The 19,582-nt window shown below is 41.4% G+C and overlaps 1 protein-coding gene across 6 annotated transcripts in view; it reads right to left on the bottom strand.

Moving 5' to 3' along the window:
• Window positions 1-4,304: 4,304 nt before the first annotated feature.
• Window positions 4,305-19,582, bottom strand: part of NR6A1 (nuclear receptor subfamily 6 group A member 1) — a 261,882-nt gene continuing 246,604 nt past the window's right edge. For 2 of the 6 annotated variants that reach the window (XM_056812123.1, XM_056812121.1), the window contains exons 8-10: window positions 16,654-16,775; window positions 13,313-13,465; window positions 4,305-12,546 (exon numbers count right to left, since the gene is read on the bottom strand). In XM_056812123.1, the coding sequence (XP_056668101.1) occupies window positions 12,458-12,546; window positions 13,313-13,465; window positions 16,654-16,775 (364 nt within the window). In that variant the 3' untranslated portion in view covers window positions 4,305-12,457. The other 4 variants (XM_056812122.1, XM_056812120.1, XM_056812119.1 and 1 more) reach the window with 4 other exon arrangements.

Here is a 19,582-nt window from a genome sequence, read left to right on the forward strand (position 1 = left end):
ATGTACAGCCCAGATTGAATTGGCTGCCAGCACAGGGATGAGGAAGAGAAGGGAGAAAGGGAGATAAGTTCAATCATGTAACTTGGGAAAACTTGTGTGGAAATTTGTTATTACATGTAATTGGTAAAAATCAATCAATTAAATATTAGAATCAATTCTAAGTATTGGTTCCAAGGCAGAAGAGAGGTAAGGGCTAGGCAATTGGGTTTAAGTGACTTGCCCAGGGTCCCACAGCTTGAAAGTTTTATCTACTTTTAATATTCTTTGAATCCTTATGAAGGCGATACTTGATTCTTTCCCTAGGGATGCCTTGATTGTAGTGTTTTCCTTCCAAGAAGCTAGGTAAAGGTATAAATATCTAAGATTTGTGATCCTGGCTATCTCTGACCCCTTCAATCTTCCCATCAACCTCCCTCCCCATCCCTAATCCTAAACTTGCCTTATCCACAGAAGTGACTGTTTGTATTCCTCACACTCTTCTAATTCAGCTCCAAGTGGAAATGGTTTTGGTTTTGGTGGTTTTTTCCCCCCAGAGCCCAGTTAGAATTCCCTCTACCTCCACAAAGTGGTGTCTCCTGAGGGTTCCATCCCAGGCATTGAAATACCTGAACAACCTTGAACAAGTTATTTGGGGGCTATTCCTTCTGTAGAATAGCAGTTGAGTTAGCTCCAGACTAGAGTAAGAACAGAATGTCCTAATATTCTAAGATCTCTTCTAGCTCTGTCATTCTGTGTTCTAAATTCTAGGCTCCTTTCATACTGCTGACATTGTGTATTGTTCTGTATTCTAAGGTCTGTTCCAGTTCTGATCTTTGTTTACTCAAACAAGAAGTATTTCTTAGGTGCTTCTTAGGCACTATCTGTAGGCCTAGGGCAGCGTGGGGAATAACAGAGTCCCATGTAGGTGAAATCTGAGCCAAACTTTGAAGGAAACCAGTGATTATTCTAAGAGAGAAGTGCATTCAAAGTGCCAGTGTGGACAAAGGCACGGAGAAGGGAGATGGAAATGTTATGTGTAAGGAATAGTTTGGTTAAATAGTTAAAGTCCAGTTTAGCTGGACTATAGAAGGTATTAAGGGGAGTGTAGGAAAGAACCAGATTGGGAAGGGCCTTAAATGCCAAATAAAGGAATTTGTATTTTCTCCCAGAGGCAGTAAGGACCTACTGGAGCTTTCGAGCAGGGTACTGAGGAGGTCAGATTGGTTCTTAAGGAATCTGTTTGTAGCCATGTAGGAGATGAATTAGAGAGGGGAGAGATGAGGTGGGCTGCTGGAGTAGCCCAAGCAGGAAATGATGAGGGACTGAACTAGGATGGTGTATGAGTGGGGAGGAGCAGATGAGAGAGAGAACTTAGAAACCGATGGACATGAAGGATGACAGAATGAAGAGAAGAGGATGACTCCAAGGTTATAAACCTGGGTGAATGGAAGAAGGGTGGTGCATATGCAGAAATAAAGGTATCAGGATGAAGCACAGGTTTTTGGGGGAGGATGGATTGTTTGGGATGTGTTGAGTTTGAGACACCAAGAGGACATCCAGTTGGAAATGCCCAATAGGCAGTTGGTGCTGTAAAACTAGATTTTAAGACATTAAAGCTGGATTTTTAGATCTGGGAGTCACCTGCAAAATGATCACTGTTCAAATATTTGATATCCTAAAGTCTCTTAATTCTGACTTTCATTTTAACATTCTATCTTCTAAAGCTCCTTCCAGTCCTGATATTTTATCGTCTTTGTTCTACATTCTTTCTCCAAAGGTTCCTTCTAGCTTGAAATTCCAGAATTCTATGATTCAATGATTTATGGAAAACATTGCTCACCAGGCAGAGGAATTCTTCCATTATTATATGGAATGAGCCTAATGTAGACATGGGAATCTCAATTACTTTGCAAGTTCAACCCTACATGATCCATCTAAAATTCTGACTGATGGGATTGCTAAATAGTGGAATGGTAGAAGTCCTACTTGCTCTGTGCCTTAAGTCACCCAAGACAAGATCTTATATTTTAGAGGTAGATTCTAGCCTGAAAAACTTCTTCTCAACATTTGGGAGACTCCAGAAATCATCCATCAAGCCCAGCTGATGACTGAATAGGAATTCCCTCTGAGACACACATGACTATCCAACCTCCTTTTGAAGAGGACCTCCGGTTAGAGGGAATTCACTACTTCCCTGAAACAGTCCTCTCCTTTGGACAGCAATAGTTTGGAAGTCTTTCCTGATTTTAAGATGGAGTAGATAAAGAGTGCCAAGATTGGAGTCAAGAAGGTCTACATTCAAATCCTGCCTCTGAAGCTTACTAACTATACGACTTTGGACAAGTCACCCAAGTTTCCTAATCTGTAAAACAAAGGAGTTGTCCTCTGACAACTGCCTTCCAGTTCTAAATAAGTCTGTGATCCTGAGATGTCTGAAGTCATGGATACAGGTTGTAACTGTCCAGAGATGAAGGAAAATTCCCTGAAAATCACACACACGTCTGTATGAACATACTACATACATATATAGAATATACATTTTTGCTATTCAATTGTTTCATTGGTGTCTGACTCTTAATGACTCCATTGGAGGTCTTCTGTCAAACATATTGGAGTGATTTGACATTCCTATCTCCAGCTTCTTTTACAGATGAGGAAACAGAGGTAAACATGACTTGCCCAGAGTCACCCAGCTCGTCATTGTCTGAGGCTGGATCTGAATTCAGGTCTGCTTGACTCCAGGGTTGGTGCTCTATCAACTGAACCACCTAGCTGTCCTATATACTACATAGTAGATACTATATGTATACTCTACTATATATACAGACACTAATCACTTATGCTAAAAACTTTTCAATAGAAAGTAGGGTGAATAGTGCTAGATCTCTGGTTGCCTCAGACAAAAGCAACAGAATGAAAATGGTGGGACCCTTGGGAGTATAGGCTGTACCTATGAACAAGTTCCTTTTTTTCCTACCTCTGGGCTTTAGCTTCCCCGGCCAGAGACAGGATCACAAACGGTAGGCAATTATACCTTTAATTACCTACTTCATAGGCTTCTTGGGAGAGAAAAGCTCTGAGAACCGGGGCTATAATGAACTACTTGGTATAGGGACTGGAGTTCAAGAAACTTAAAAGCAGACTTCTTTATGGGCTGATGTGTGGATCTTTTTTTCTGAGTGAAAAAAGAGGCTCCCCCCACTCTTCTGGGTCCCAATGGATCAAGACCCATTCTTGCATGAAAACTTCCACAGAGTACAATGGCTGCCAAAAGGGTGGCTAAGCATACTCATCAATGGGGAGGGCCTCAAACTGGATCAGTCTGGTTTATCAGAGTTGAAGAGTCAAAGGAACTGGGATGATTCAGTCTTTGCTCTGTAGTATCTGTGGGTTTTGGACAAGTCACTCTGAACTTGTTTCCACCTCTGCAAAATGTCAAAGTTGAACTAGATGGCCTGTAAGGTCTTCTCTGGTTCTTCCTCTCTAATTCGATGTCCCTGTCATTAGGTGGAAGTTAAAGCTGTCAAATTGTTTCAGTCTCTTCATGGCTCAGCTAAGCAATTAGCCTGCTGTGTATAGTGGGAGGTCAGAATTCCACCCTCCAGGTTCTCTGTAAGAGGACCCTGGGCTGAATTTTGGCAGTGACGGCCTACCTGTGGGCAAGAAGTGCTAAAGTAGATGCTAGTAAACACTAGTTCTAGGAGGAAATTTAGAATGTGTTAACAATGCAGGATGCTAGAACAGATGGTTAAAGTTGGAAGGCCTTAGAACAAAGTACATTCGAGGTGGAAAGAACCTTAGAGGCCATTTAGTTTGGTTTAATCACTGCAGAGAAAAAATGAGGCCCAGAGGGGATCACCCAGTTTGTGGCATTGCTGGATCCAAATCTCCCCAATTGCTTCCATCACCACTTGCTGCTTAACACTAAGTTAAGCCCAATTCAACAAATGTCAATGGAGCTTTATAGAAAGAGAACTGGCTATAGGATACAGGAAATTTGAGTTTCAATCTCAGTTCTGTCTCGCTGAGTGACCTAAGCAGACTCCTTCCCTGGAACTCTGGGCTTTAGAGTTCTCATTTGTGAAATGTAGCTTTGGACTCCCTATATGATCTCTGAGGTCCTTTCCAGCTTTAACATTTTATCATGTAGTCCATATTCTTACATTCTGTGTTCTCGGGGCCCTTCCAGCTCGAAAATAAGATGTAAAGCAGGTGCTTAGCAGCAGGATGCTGATCTCTGCTATATACGGTTATCCAGTTTTCTCTTTTTCTCCTTTCCCACCACCCCACCCCACCCCTCATAAAGAAAACAGCTGAGACCAATCTGTGTGCAGAATGATTTCATATTTATTAGTTAAAATATCTAACACTTGCTAAACACTAATTGGTCACATTTCCACAGGTAGTCAATTCACAGAGCAGGACTGGAGAGGGAGGTAGCCACAGTGGCCATCTGCCTTCCAGCCTGCAATGCTAAACAATCGCTTGGTCATAGTCTAAGTGAAATTGGACAAGCTCCCAGAGGTGGGAGTGGGGATGGGGAGTTCAGCTCTGCACCATGGCACATCACTGTGACCTGCTCACTCTGGACTCTGGGGAGGTGATACCCCAGAAGCCTGATTTTATACAGTGGACCCACCCTGGAAGTGAGGAGTACAGTGAGGCTTCCATGAACAGATGACCAACCCAAGCTGTTGCTCTCAAGAGCTAAGATCCATCCCCAGGGGTGGGCTGCCTGGCCATCATGCCCTGGGGCTAGAGACCAAGGGAGGCAGGGCCCAGGGCCAGTCCAGGAGTCTCTTCCCACATCTGTATATGCAGTCTTTAGGGCCTTGTCACAGGTGCACATGTAAAGTAAACACATGAGAAGTAGGGTCACTGGCACATTTTCAATAGGAACGGATTCACAGAAGCACCCTGTTGGGGCCCAGTACTGCTAGCGGGAATGTCAAAGATGGTTTCAAAGTTCCTGGCTGGCTCCTGACTGTGCACCTGCCCCTAGGGGCAGGAGAGGGTGGGATGAAAGTCCTAGCATAGAAAGGGTCAGACACCTTCCCCCACCCCTTAGGCATTCCCTCTCAGAGAAGAGTTGGAGTTACAGGGACTCCTGGGGAAGAAGGTGATCTAGGTAGGTGGGGGAGCCCTGTTCTTGGGTAGAGTTAGCAGACAGCACAACATGTCACCTCCAGAGCAGCAACACAGGAAAAAAACATTTTCTACCCCCCATAGTGGATTCCACATTTCCCTTCTTCCCCCCCAAAGAAACATGTAAACAGAACCAAAGTCACAGTATTCTTTCTCCACACATCCTTAGACATAAGAGGTAGTTTTGTATGGAAATTTGAGTCAATAATGTTATCAACTATTACAAGACATTTTACAGAAAGAAAACAATCACAAAAGGACTTGGCACAGCTAAAGCTGACCATTGTGACCAGCTTGAACCCAAGGGTGATACTGGTATGGTACATTTTCACAGGCTTTGAAGGACTGTCTTGGTCTTGGAAAAAAGGGTTATTCCCTCCACTTTTGGTGGTCTTGGTCTAGTGTTGATTGGTGTGTGTGTGTGTGTGTGTGTGTGTGTGTGTGTGTGTGTGTGTGTGTGAGAGAGAGAGAGAGAGAGAGAGAGAGAGGGGAGGAAGAGGAAGAGGGGGGAGGAGAGGAGGAGAGGGGGAGAGAGAAAGAGAGAGAGAGACAGAGAGAGAGACAGAGACAGAGAAAGAGAGAGAGAGAGAGAGAGAGAGAGAGAGAGAGAGAGAGAGACAGAATGAGAATTCCTACTCTATCTCCCCAGGTACAAAGGCTGTTTTCCAAACCCCAGACTGAGAGGAAGGATGGTATAATAAAGAGTTCTGACCTCCCATCCCTAGGCTTGGCTCTCTATCTACTGAGTCACCTAGTTAACTCTGACCTTCTGATATTATTGGGGATAGAGAGGTATGCCATCAGTCTGCATCAATTCAGATCCCATTGTGTTTGGCTAGAACAGGACCAGTTTTAGAAAGGTTGTTGACCCACTGCTGGCAGCTTCTCAACAAAAGTTTTCCTGAAAATTTTAGCTCCAGGGAAAGAGTATAAAAGTGAGTTCTAATAAATACATATTCACCATGTATTTCCATGCCTGTCTGAGATTTTCCCCAACATTCCCACATCTCTGACCAGGCATAGTTCAACTTCCTACCCAGTCTGTGAGTCCATTAGAAAGGTATTTAAATCAGAAGTTTCCTAAAATGAAGTGGAAAAGTTCCAATTCTTCCCATAAGCCCAAGCCAACCCACCTGGAAGACAAAGAGAGAATATGGAATAAGTCTGGGCTCTCATTCAGAATAGATTTGGGAAAATCTAGGTAGCCTGTCCTGATCCCAAAGCATCAGAGAAACCCTGGGAAAAAAGCCATCAGCTGCAGCCACATCAAGGGGAGGGTTTCTGTGGGTCCTGTATTTAAATACATATATCCCTGAGCTTCTGCCTGTGCCACACTTGACACAGAGCACCCCCAGAAACCCCACAACATGAGGTGCCTGAATGTCAGCGTTGGCCATTTAGTTTCTGTCTCTGAGTCCCTCATTCTTCTATCCTTCAGCCTCTCCCAAAGCAAGTCATTTTTCCTGAGGCCTAGAAACCTCTTTCTAGATGACTGGCATTGAAACCCTCAGCCAAAGTAAAAACCAGAAAAGACTGAACACTATTGAAGAGTGGGGGGGGAGTAATTTTTAAAATAGTGATAGAAAAATTGCAAGTTAAAAAAAATAGTTGGAAGAACTATGTTTCTTAACACAAGACATAATAAAATTGGAAAAAATGGTCACCCGCATATCTTGCTAGATTCTGCTCTAAGAAGTAGACAGGAAGGATCTCTAGAGCCTCTGATCAGCAGACCCAGAGGTTGGACTAGGTGGGCCTGAAGACCCACACTGACCCTGAGCTAAAAGGCTTGGAACCATTGCTCACATGCTTGACCTAAGGTCAGGGTAGCACAGGTTTTACTAGAAGGTGGCAAAGACTTGATGCATTTGAGGAAGAGAAAATCTTTTCAGGGGATGGGATGATATTCCTCCGACTGAGATCAGCAAAACACTTTGGAGTTTTGATAACTTTCCTTATGGATAATATGGTTTAATTCATAGGTTATGGGAATTCACCTACATATGGTTTCTGATGAAAGACTTTCAGGGATAGAAGAGACCTTAAGAGATTATCTAGTCCAACTACATAGAAAGGGCAAGTGACAACAGAAGATAGTAAGTTGGGGAGGGGGATGATTGGTGGTGGTAGATTTAGATCTCTGAACCAGACATACAATCTATGGGTTATGCCTCCTTTGAAGCTTTGACAAGAGATAATGGCCAGTTGGAAGATGTGGCTGAGGTGAGGGTTCTTAACAGGTTAGGAACATTGATACCTGAGAAGCAGATGGGCTATTATATATTTTTTAATAATTTGATTGTTTAAACCCACCAAAAGGTGGGGTTCCCCCAAAGGAAATGAAAAACATAAAGCCAGGAAATATGAGGTTTTGTAAGGCAGTTCTCTATTTCCTGGGGTTTTAAAGTCATTGCCCAGGACCATGGAATTCCTATTCTCAAACTTCATTTATCAGATTATGAAGGGGTAGGGGAAAAGAGGAATGCCCTCTTGGCCAAGGACACACCCAGGGGAGGTCTTAAAGGAGAGTGAGTACAAGGAAGAAGACAACAAGGGCCTACTTATCTTGGAAACATCAACCCCATAACAATACTCTAGTAGTGTTTTGAGTACCCCTTCTGCCAAAATCCATCTCTCCTATTACCAGGAAGGACTGAGGGGAAGGACCAGTTAGAACATCATTAGTAGTACAGTTGCAAAATTGGTGTGGGAGGTTGGGCATTGGGGAAGCAATGGTTTAGGAATCATAAACCATAGAGTCAAATCCTGGTTAGTGTCCCCCATTTCCTATATGATCTTTTGCAGCGGCCTGAGTTCCATGGAAAGAACACTGCATTTGCAGTGAGAATCTGAGTTCAATTATAGGTTTCCCCCATTATAGTCATTTACTCTAACCTCTTTGGGCCTGTTTCCACAACTGTAAATTAGGAGTAGATTAGATGTCCTTTCTAAAGTCCATTCCAGATCGAAATCCACGTCTTGCTGGGCCTCAGTTTCTTCATTTGTAACTGAAGCACCTATCACTCAGGGCTCAAAGTACTGTAGAAATAGGACTAGTGGTTATTCTTTCATCTTTGGGCCACCTTGGTACCTAGTCAGAAGTAGGCAAGATAAAAGTTTCTCAGTGGAGTGCTTTGGGCAAGGGAAACCAGGTACTGCTTTGATGATCACTGAAGGACAAGATCCTAGTATAATCCTAGGAGATGGCATTATTAGGGGATCTAAGAGTCAAAGTCTGATCTTAGCTAAAGTAGTTCAGAACCAGACATGGAGCATGAGCAATGAAGTTCCAAATCTTTGTTCAGGACAATGGAAATTAAAGGGAAAAAAATCAGCACAACTCAAGGAGACTGGATTTCTTTTCCTGAGGCTTTCAAAGCCGTATTTTCATAAAGGAAATTCTCTTCCAAAGGGATGGCTGTTGGTAATAAAAAGTCTAAGAGGTGACAGCAGAGACAGGGTTCTGAGACATTTACAGATTTTTTTTCTTCCACTGGCAAAAAGGCTGCCTGTATTATGGAAAGAATAGCAAAATATGCACACACACACACACACACACACACAAGCGCACGCACGCACGCGCGACATACACAGCCCTCCAACCTTTATACCGTGTCCTTCAAAACCAAATTCACAAATACATCTAGTGGTTGACCTAATGTCTCTACAATGCTAACTACACTCCTACCTTCTCATCATAATACCTGAGTTTGCAATGCAACACATTCACTTTACCCTGTTTAAAAACACAAGTCTTCAAAGGACTTGGTGCAGAAGACATTAGCGGCTGTCCACAGGTTAGGATCTGGCTTGGTACCCTTGTCAATCGCTTACACAATTTGCTCCGCTCTTCTCCTCTCGGAAATGAAGGGGCCCTTTGTTCAAGGAATTTGCTGTGAATCAATGTTTAGCAAAAATGGATTTGCACAAAAGCAACTCAAAGAACCTTTCTCCTTTCTTCATAAATTAACAATTTGTTCTTTTAAATATTGTATTATTTGGGCTAGCAGGTTCTTACTGATTAGAGAATAATTTTCTATGAAATTGCAAGCAGATAGGGCAAAAGCTCAGTTTTACAAGAAAAGCAACCAGGAGTGGGAGGGAGGTGAGGTGGGGATCCTGGCAGGAGGATCAGCAAGAGATTCAACTTAAGCTGCCAGGGCCCATTCACCAGGAAAAATCAGCAGAATTGTTAACAGCCTTCTCCTGCTCTAGAGAGGAGAAAAGCAGAGCGCTAACCTGTCTATAAGGAGATCACAGTCGCAAAATTCAAGTCAAGAAAACGGGGAAAGCATTTTGAGCTTAGAAATAAACAAACCAAACAGAAATCTTCCCATGGATAATCAGGTGTGTGCACGTACACATTATATACACATAGACATTTGTGTTTTCCACTAATGTCCCCTTCTGACACCCACTTGTGGGATGGAGGTGGCTCTGGGCCCTCAAAGGCTGCAGCAGCACTCAAGCTCTGATTGGCCTGTGTAGAAAAGGCTTCAAGGATGGGCCCAGAAACAAACTGTGTTCATCACTGGAGCACCAAGTCAAGAAGCTTGAAGTTTGGCCACAAAGGAATAAACACATTTGGCCATTGCAAAGCATGATGCTGTGGAGGCTCAGAACTCAACCTGATGAAGCTTAGAATGGAAGTGTGAGTGTGTGGAGGTCTATACAGAGCTGTACATCTATCTCCACACAGTCACACATCTGTATATGTACACACACATTCGAGGTGATGCTGAGCCATTTGTGCTTACTGGTTTTGGGGAACACATGCTATTGGGGAAATTCTAATTTTCCAATTCAGGGAGAAATATAACATTATAGCTCTGCTGGTCCCAGCAGTGGTTATATACCCGTAACATCTCATTCCATTACAAAGAATTAAAGGCCAGAACAGACTACCCAGAAAAGAGGAACAGGTCACCTGGGAAGATTTGTGAGACTGAGCAAGAGAGCAAACATGGCCTTCTACTGAACAGGTTTCCATAAGCCTGAGTTCACAAAGGAAAAAGCCTAGCCTGAGTATGAGTGGGGACCGAGATAACCTATGGTTTGAGACAAAACATTGCTCCAGAACCAGAAGTCATCTTGGGGAGCTCCAAAGTTTATTTGTCCCAGCTCATGGAGAGTGTAACCTTTCCTGAAAAAATGTGAGGTAGTTTAGAGAGTCACACCTCCCTGGCCAGGGCATGACAAAAAATGGGAAAAGTTGGTTAGGGTTAATTAGCCCAATTTACAGAACTGTAGAGTTGGAAGGGATCTCAAGAGTGTATCTAGATCAATTGTTATCAGAAGTAGGAGTCCCCACCACAGTATCTTCAAATAAGTATCCAATCTGTATACAAATATCTATAATTGTCAAGGAATTCATTGCCTATCAAGGCAGTATAGCTCTGGGCCTTGGAGGAAAGTCCTTACTAATTCATGCTTAGAGCAGCAGCAGGCAGTATGTGGTCTATTCTATTGCTCTGAATCTCTCCCTGGCCCACTTTAAATACAGGCCCTGGGTAGTAGTGGAGGAAAAGCTCCCTTAGTCTTCAAACATTCCATTCCATTCTAGAATAGAGAAAGAGACAGTGAAGAAAGGGGAAAGAATCAATTTCAAGGTTCAAGAGTACCTGAACCTTGTCTCAGTGACTCTAATCAGTTGGTCTTTATAACTGACCACTACAATTCTGACATTTCCAGGAAGAGAAAAAAATGGTGTGGATTTGGAGAGATGAAGAGGAAGGGGTTAAGAGAGTCTTGGTGATAGGCTGGTAAGCCATTTCACACCAGTCCAGGGAGGAGGCGGGCTGATGGTTACCTGGGAGAGTACTGATCTGGGATAGAGCAGGGCTGGCATCCTACCAATCTGGGTAATCCTAGTGTCTGGAACAAGCCTTGAAGATGTTTAATCATTGTCTGTTGAGTGACCATGGATGCTACCTGCAAAGCATCTATTCACTTGAGACACCACTTTATTTTGGTATCTTGTTCCTCATCTAGACTATGAGTTCCACGAGGAGCAGATTTTGTGTCTTGATTTTAAACTTGAATCTTTCCCCAAACCCTCAACCCAGTGTTCTGAACAAAGGAGGCACTTAAATGTTTGTTGTATTGTATTGTAATTGAATTTGCTGATCATTATCAAGACTGATGAAAGCAATGGAGTATTCCAAGGCCAAGGAAGAAGTGGTTCTCTATTTGAGAGATCTTCAATTTGGTAGAGAAGGCATGACTTTGGAGGACTTTTTGCAACAACCTCTTCCCTTCTCCTTGAAAAGGTGGCTATTTAAAATGGTCACCTGGAGAAAGTTGGCAAAAGAAGATTCTGGCACTTGAAACTGGAGCATCTGTACAGATTAATTCCCCCATCTGCTTCCCTGGCCTTTAGCCTTCTCCTCACTGAAGAGAGAAGAGTTTGGAGTTGGGGGTAGGGGAGAAGTTTGATATAGAATGAGATGTAGCGACAAGAATACTAGGATTGAGGTCCCAGGGCCTAATACTATCTCTCCTTGGTAACTCTTTCCTTTCTTAAGACATTCATTATCTCCTCTTTAAAACCAAGGGTTTGGACAAATGAAAGCTGGATGAACACTTGTTGGGAATACTGTTGATGGAAATCTGGGTCAAGGTACCAGTTGGGCTAGATGATCTCTGAGGCCCCTTCCAACTCGAATATTTTGTGATTAGAGATTTCAAAGTTCCCTTTGGGCTAGATCATTTCAAAGGCCTCCTTCCCCAAGATAAATTTAGCTAGCCAGCCAGCTAGCTAAATTGTGCTTTGCCCACCTTGATTCTATAGTTTAATAAATCAACTTTAAAAATCAGTTAACAAAAAAGCCTGAACCCATCTCCCCAAAATTGATGGCAGGCAAATGTCTGCTGGTAGAAAAAAGCCATTTGCTCTCTAGCTCAAACCTGTGAGGTCTGCTGAGAAAATAAGGGAAAAGTCAGTACTTGAATACCACCTTTTCCTTGAGGTAGTCTTAGTCAACACTATTGAAATAGTTAGCCCCCCCCCCAAGAAGAACAAGACCTAATCAATGACAACATTGTAACATTAAACATTCTCACATTCTGTAAACTGCAAGGAAATGCATCTTTAAATTCATACAGAAGTATGTGCATTGTGTTGAAGGTCATACATTCAACTCTGTCGTGAAATAAATATATAGAAAATGAGTTTTTAAAAAAACAACAAACAAACAAAAAAGATTCTTGCTAGAGGGGCAGTGCTCAGCTGCCTCCATCCTGGTCTCGGCTCTCCTGTTTTCTCCTAGTGAGCCCCTCCTCCCCCTGGCTGGGGGCAAGGCAGGGAGCTGGGGGGTGGGGTGGGTGGGGACACTTATTCCTTGCTCCCACTCGTCTTGCAGGAGTGCAGAACAGCTTTAAAAAGCAGCGGCAGCTGCTCCAGCGGCACATTCACCATCTTTCCTGGAGGAGGGGAGGGGAGGAGAATGAGTTATCACAAAACCCAAAGACCTTCTTCTCCAGATAGTATTTAGGGGAGAGGGGCCACAGAAACACTAGGAAATGCCCCAAAGCTCTGCTAAGTCTTGTCGAAGAGCCCGGGAGTATGTTGGCTCTTTCTAAAGTCTAGTTTTCATGTCTTTGGGTGATTCTGTTAAGAGCTAGACAAGCTTTTATGATACAGAATGTCAGAGATGGGAAGGATACACACAGTAGAATTTTAGAGGACAAAGGGTCTTTTAAAAGATAGACTGAAGAGGAAGAGATTTTTGAACTTAGAAAGTTAGGATATACGTTATGATATAAAAAGGACTAGAGAATGCTAGAACACTGAATTTTAATCCATAGAACATTAATTAGAGAAAAGACCTTAGAACCTTGAATGTTAGGAGTCAACGGGACCTTGGAGATCATCTTGTCAACTGCCCTCATCTTATAGATGAGGGAATTGAGGTCCAGGAAAAGAACAAGTAACTTGGCCAAAGTCTCCTAGTGGCAAAGATGTGGCCATGTCTTCTGTCTTCTAGTCATATGCCAAAAGAGAGGCAAAGAATAGCAGAGAAGAGAATTAAGAACTTTCTTTGAAAATGCCTGGAGGATTAAAGCTTTGGTGACAGTGGGTGATGGGACAGTTGGGAAAGAGAAATGAGAGTAGAGGGGGGAATATGGAAGGGGAAAAGGAGAGAAAGAAAGGAAGAGGAGGGAAGGGAGGGGAAAGGGAGAGAGTTACCTGCAATATAACGTATCTCTGGTAAACACATCATTAGATCAGGAAAACGATTTGGCTGATGAGGGTACTTATACTCGGTGAAATCCTGGCAAATATACCAATACCGCTTGTTCAACTGCTCCAGCTGTGAGGCATTTGTCAGGCCCCTGATATCTGAGGATGCACAATAAATGGTTATGAAAAGACTTTTAGGTTGATAAAGGAAGTTTTAAAAATACACACACACACACACACACATGCAGGTTAAGAGGGAAACATCAGAACATGTTTAAGTAGCTGTAGGGAAATGATTTGGGAAAAAAGAATACATTTGTTCTGGGTCCCATAGGATAGAACTGGGGACAATGAGTGGAAATTGCCAAGAAGATCTTGGCTCTAAATAGGAAAAACTTCCTAATGGTTAGACATGTTCAAAACTAAAATGGAATGCATTGAGTGACAGTGAGTTTCTTATCACTGAGGATATTCAAGTAAAAGTTGAGTGATCACCTACTGGGGATATTGTAAGGATTTCTAACTTAAGGAGAGGGGTTGAACTTAAAGACCTCTGTGGTCGCTTCTAGCCTTGAGATTCTGATTCTTTCTATTCTTAAGTTTTTAAAATAAGCTTAGAGGGGAAGCATTGTGTGACTTACAGGCTTTAAATCTCAGCTCTACCATTTACTACCTGAGTAAGCTTGGGGAAATCAGGTCACCTTTCTGAGCCTTCGTTTTCCTCATCTGTAAAATGGGAGTGACAAAATCTACACAATTATCTCCTGGGACTATTTTTGAAAACATTTTTTGGTTATTATGTTCTTTTGTCAAATATCATTAAGCTGGAGCACTTCCATATACACAGAAGAAGAAAAAGATCGAAAAAAGGATTATAGAGAAATCTACTAATCTCAATCATGTAAAGCCTAAGTTTAAAAACTCAAAATGTTAGCCTCAAAGCTATCCAGCCTTTCTCCTTCTGTTCTCTTCAGCATTTAAAAAAGATGTTATGACCCTCTTTCTTTCTTTTTGGCATCTTTATAACTAGTCCTCCTCTCCTGCCTAAATTTTAAAATGAGCAAAAAATTCTCCCTTTGTAACAAATAAGCATATTTAAGTAAAATAAATGCAGATACCAGATGTGGTCAAAAGTGTGTGTCAATCTGTTCCTCAAGTCCTTTAAGACCACTGGGAGTAATGCTCTTTGTAGTTCTTAATAGTCTTGATAGTTTTAAAGAAATCGGAGCTACTGATAAAAAATGGACAATTCTCTTTCTGAGAGGGGTTGGGCTTTGCTCAAAGGAAATTAAAAGATAAGAATAAGTGAAAAAAGTTTCAAGAAAGGTTTATAAGGAATAGAAGTGGCCTGCTTAAAGAAGGCACTTTAAAAAACCCTTACCTTCTGTCTTAGTATCAATTCTAAGACAGAAGAATGTCAAAGGCTAAGCGATGAGAGCTAAATGACTTGCCCACAAATAGGATGTGTCTGAGGCCAGATTTGAACCCAGGTCCTACTGAATTGAGTCCTGGAGCTCTAGCCACTGTGCTGCCATGCTGCCCCTTGACTGTATGTTAATAGTGACTACCTCACTAGGGTATAGCATTCACCAGTTTTCAAGTGTACAACATTTGCCACATTCTCTAGAGGCAAAAAGACATTTACAAGGTCACACAGTAACCATGTGGTGGAGGCAAGATTAACAACTCTATGGAAATCATGGTACAAACATTATTCTTTCTGTGTCCTAAATGAGGAAACTCGAGTAGCCTGCCCAAGGTCCCATGGTTACTAGGCAGAAGATCCAGCTCTTACCAGACCCTTATGAGGGAAGGAGTGCAAACATTTTTCTCTTCATTTGACAGATTGGGAAATTGAGGATCTAAGAGGTACACTGACTTGTCCAAGGTCACAGAGCGAGTAAATAGTGATGTTGGGACTTGAAAATAAATCTTCTGACTCTAAGTCTTCCTTATCACCGTATCTCTAATAAATGGCAAAGTAGAAATGTATCCCTGGAGCATGTAGTCCAGTGGCTGGAAGAGTGCTTTAGAGTAAACAACTAAGATATAAAGTATGCCATGCATTTTTCCAATGCAGAATAACATTCAAGAGAAGGAAAATCTAATTCTTCATTCATCTGCAAACAGCATTTTTTGTGCAATACTCTATTGCTATGACTGGGTTTCCAGAACAACTGGCAATCTGTCACATCAGTCTTATCTAGGCCGGGTTCATCAGTCACTCTGTTCTTCCTCAGATGCTAGTAAACTGGGGACGTATTTTACATGACGCATGTACTGTCCTTGGTGTCTATGTTTAAATGTATTAAATTGGACTAAACAAAGTGGATTCTCTTCCTTCCTCCATGAGTTATAGGATTGCTGCATTTCAATTTTCGAGAAATACTGGATGACTTTCTCTGCACTAAAGGAACGTGAACCTTCAATATGAGCACGCCTGTATCCTAGAATGTGAGAGGACTTGAACCTGAAGGAGTTTAGCAAGAGCTGAAAGGGACATTAGAGACCACCTATTCCAGCCAACTCCTTTTCCAGATGAGGAAATTGAGGCTACAGAGAAACGGCTTGACCAAGATCACATGGTAAAATAACAAGAGTTAAGATTTGAACCCAGGGTCCTTTGACTCCCAAGTCTAAGGATAAGGATCTAGCATGGGAAATCCAGCCTTGATGTCCCCCTCTCTCAGGGTAGCCTATTGCCATGTCAGACAGCTTCCACTATCAGAAAGTTTCTCTTTATAATGAACGAAAGCTGGCCTCTTCAAAACTTCCCTTTCCTATTTCTGTCATCCGGAACCAAGTAGAAAAATCCCTCTTCTACTCAACAATCCTGTAGATATTTTCATATCATTTAAATGATGTTTCATCTCATTTTTCCTCCCCAGTTTCTGCTTCAGGCTAAAACATCCCTAGAAGCTCTGATCACTCTGCTTATTGCACGGTGGCCAATAGCCTCATTGTCCTGGTTGCCTCTTCTGGATTCACTTGCCCAGACAGAGTCAGCCCAGGTTAGACACAGCCAGCATTTCCTTTGATCTGGACATTCCATGCAGTCTATCTATACCATCTATGTTGCCTCTGGCTGCTCTATCCTCCTGGTAACCGACCTTGAGGCTGCAAGTCACTAAGTCTCTCAAAATGATTAGGATATTAGGCTTGATTTAAACTTGTTCAACTGATTTTGCTGAACTCAAGGGTAGGACTTATTTTTTCCCCCTTTTGAATTTTACCTCTTTAGATCAAATTTAAGGATATGGGTTCCAGTTTGTAGAGCTAGTAAAGGAGGTAAAGGAGGTCATCAAGGTAGCAAGTAATTCTGAAAAGGGCTTCATTGACATACTCACCTTGATTGAGGAAGTTGATGGCTTTCATGCAAGCATACTCCTCATTGCTGACCTTTAGTTGATGAAACTTTCGATACAGGTAGATCAGGCGTTCCATCACCTCCATCCCTTCTTCACTAAATCTGTAGGGAAGATGAGGCCAGATACTTTCAGGGGATGCATGGGCTACAGCATCAAGGAATCAGAGGCAAGAATGATAGATTCAGAAATGGAATGCACATTAGAACACACAATGTGAAAATATGGAGCTAGGACTTAGAACGTAAAGATCCAGTAAAACCAAAAAGGAAAGGAGTCATCATATAGCTTGATCTCTTCATTTTACAAATAAGGGAACTATGACTAAAAGAGATTTAAGATAACACAATGACTGGCCACAGTCACACAGTGACTGAATAGAAAAGTGGATATTTTAGACTAGATTTTCTAATTCTAAACTCAGTGCTTTTTTGGGGGGTATATTTTTTTTATTTTAAAATTATTTTTCCATGTTTACATATTTCATTTTCTTTTCCTCCCCTCACTCCTCCTGGATCTAATAAGCATTTCTACTGGGTTATACAAATGTTATCACTTATACCTATTTCCATATTATTCATTTTTCTAATAGAGCAATATTTTAAAACCAAAACCCCAAGTCATATATCCACATAAACAAATTATGTAATATGTTTTTCTTCTGTGTTTCTACTCCCACAGTTCTTTCTCTCCATGTGGATAGCATTCTTTCTCATAAGTCTCTTGGGATTGTCTTGTAGTAGCCAAGTCCATACATTGTATTGTTCCACAATGTTTTACTTTCTCTGTATAATGTTCTCTTGGTTCTACTTATTTCACTCAGCACCAATTCTAGGAGGTTCTTCCAGTTCATAAAGAAATCCTCTGGTTCATCATTCTTTACAGCACAGTAGTATTCCATCATAATCAGATACCACAATTTGTTCAGCCATTCCCCAATCGAGGAACAACCCCTCGTTTTCCATTTTTTTTGCCACCACAAAGTGTGTGGCTATATTTTTATACAAACATTTTTTATTATCTCTTTAGGGTACTATATAACTATATAAAGTTCTTAGTATTTCCCAAAATTCCCTATAATAGATTATATATTTTTGGAATTTTGGGAAATACTAAGGACTTCTGGGGAATGAAGTCAAAGGTTCAAAATCTCCATTTATACAGTACAAACCTAATAGTGGTATTGATAGATCAAAAGGTATGCATTCTTTTAAAGCCCTTTGGGCATAGTTCCAAATTGCCTTCCAGAATGGTTGGATCAACTCACAACTCCATCAGCAATGCATTAGTGTTCCAATTTTGCCACATCCCCTCCAACATTTATTACTTTCCTTTGCTGTCATATTGGCCAATCTGCTAGGTGTGAGGTGGTACCTCAGAGTTGTTTTTATTTGCATTTCTCTAATTATAAGCGATTTAGAACACTTTTTCATGTGCTTACTGATAGTTTTGATTTCTTTATCTGAAAACTGCCTTTTCATATCTTCTGACCATTTGTCAATTGGGGAATGGCTTGGTTTTTTTTTTTTTTTACAATTGGCCTAGCTCCTGATATATTTGGGAAATTAAGCCTTTGTCAGAAGTTTTTGTTATAGAAAGTCCCCCCCCCCAAATTTGTTGCTTCCATTCTAATTTTGGTTGCATCAGTTTTATTTGTACAAAATCTTTTTAATGTAATCAAAATGATTCATTTTACATTTTGTAATGTTCTCTCTCTCTCTTGCTTGGCCTTAAATTCTTTATTTTCCCATAGCTCTAACAGGCATACTATTCTGTGTTCACCTAAATTACTTATAATTTCCCTCTTTATATTTAAGTCATTTACCCATTCTGAATTTATCTTGGTGTAGGATGTGAGATATTGATCTAAACCTAGTCTCTCCCATACTGTTTTCCAATTTTCCCAGCAGTTTTTGTCAAATACTGGTAAACCCAGTGCTTTTTAAACCCTATCATATCTCCTCTTCACTCCAAATCCCTATCCATTACTTCCAACACCAATAAACCTTGTATCCATCTTTCCCATTGATACCTGATTAGTTTTTCTAATGCACAAATCTGCGCCTGTCACTCCAGGGCTCAAAATCTATAAGTGGATTCCCCTGTGGCCAGCTGAATAAAGTATGAGTGTCAGACTATTTTATCTTGAAGCCCTTCACAGCCAAGTTACTTCCAAATCTTATGAGGCTTATGTCATACTACTCCTCAACCACTTACAACATGCTTCAGCCAAGCTGGATAATATATAATCTTTCGTGTAAATCCACTACTTTCTTATTTTCCTTTTATTTAAGATTATGAAAGAATGTTTGAGTCAGAAAGGGATCGATCTTAGCTCACAGAACGTAAAGAGAAAGGACAACTTCTAGCCAAGAAGGCTCCACTCAAAATCTGAAATTATCACTAGACAAAATAATGATCAAGAAATCCAGTGAATAAACTAAGTGGCTAGTTTCAACCTAGAACAACAAAAAGTCAGTCAAAAGCCTGGACAATAAGAAAAGCATCCATCAGTAAAGCCAGGGCCAGTGTACATAAATAAATTGGCAGCCTCCCAGTTCAAGCAAAGACAGGTGAGAGAGAGGTTTGCCTGGCTCTGGGTCTAGAGGTGACAAGAGTGGAGGGCTTCTCTGAGAAATTTCCATAGTTGTCAGAATCTCACCATGGGGGTCCTGGAAACCCCAGGGAATAAGAGTAACCATGTGATAGAGTACTATTGTGCTATAAGGAATTATGAACTGCTTGATTTCTATAAGAATTAGAAAGACCATGACCTGAGGTAGAGTGAAGTAAGCAGAACCAAGAGAACATTGTACACCGTAACCAAAACATTGTGGGACAATCAAATGTAATTGACTTTGCTACTAATGGCAATGCTATCCATATAATAGCAATGATCCAGGACAATTCT

This window comes from Monodelphis domestica, chromosome 1, assembly GCF_027887165.1.
Source record: "Monodelphis domestica isolate mMonDom1 chromosome 1, mMonDom1.pri, whole genome shotgun sequence".
Taxonomy (NCBI): Eukaryota; Metazoa; Chordata; class Mammalia; order Didelphimorphia; family Didelphidae; genus Monodelphis; species Monodelphis domestica.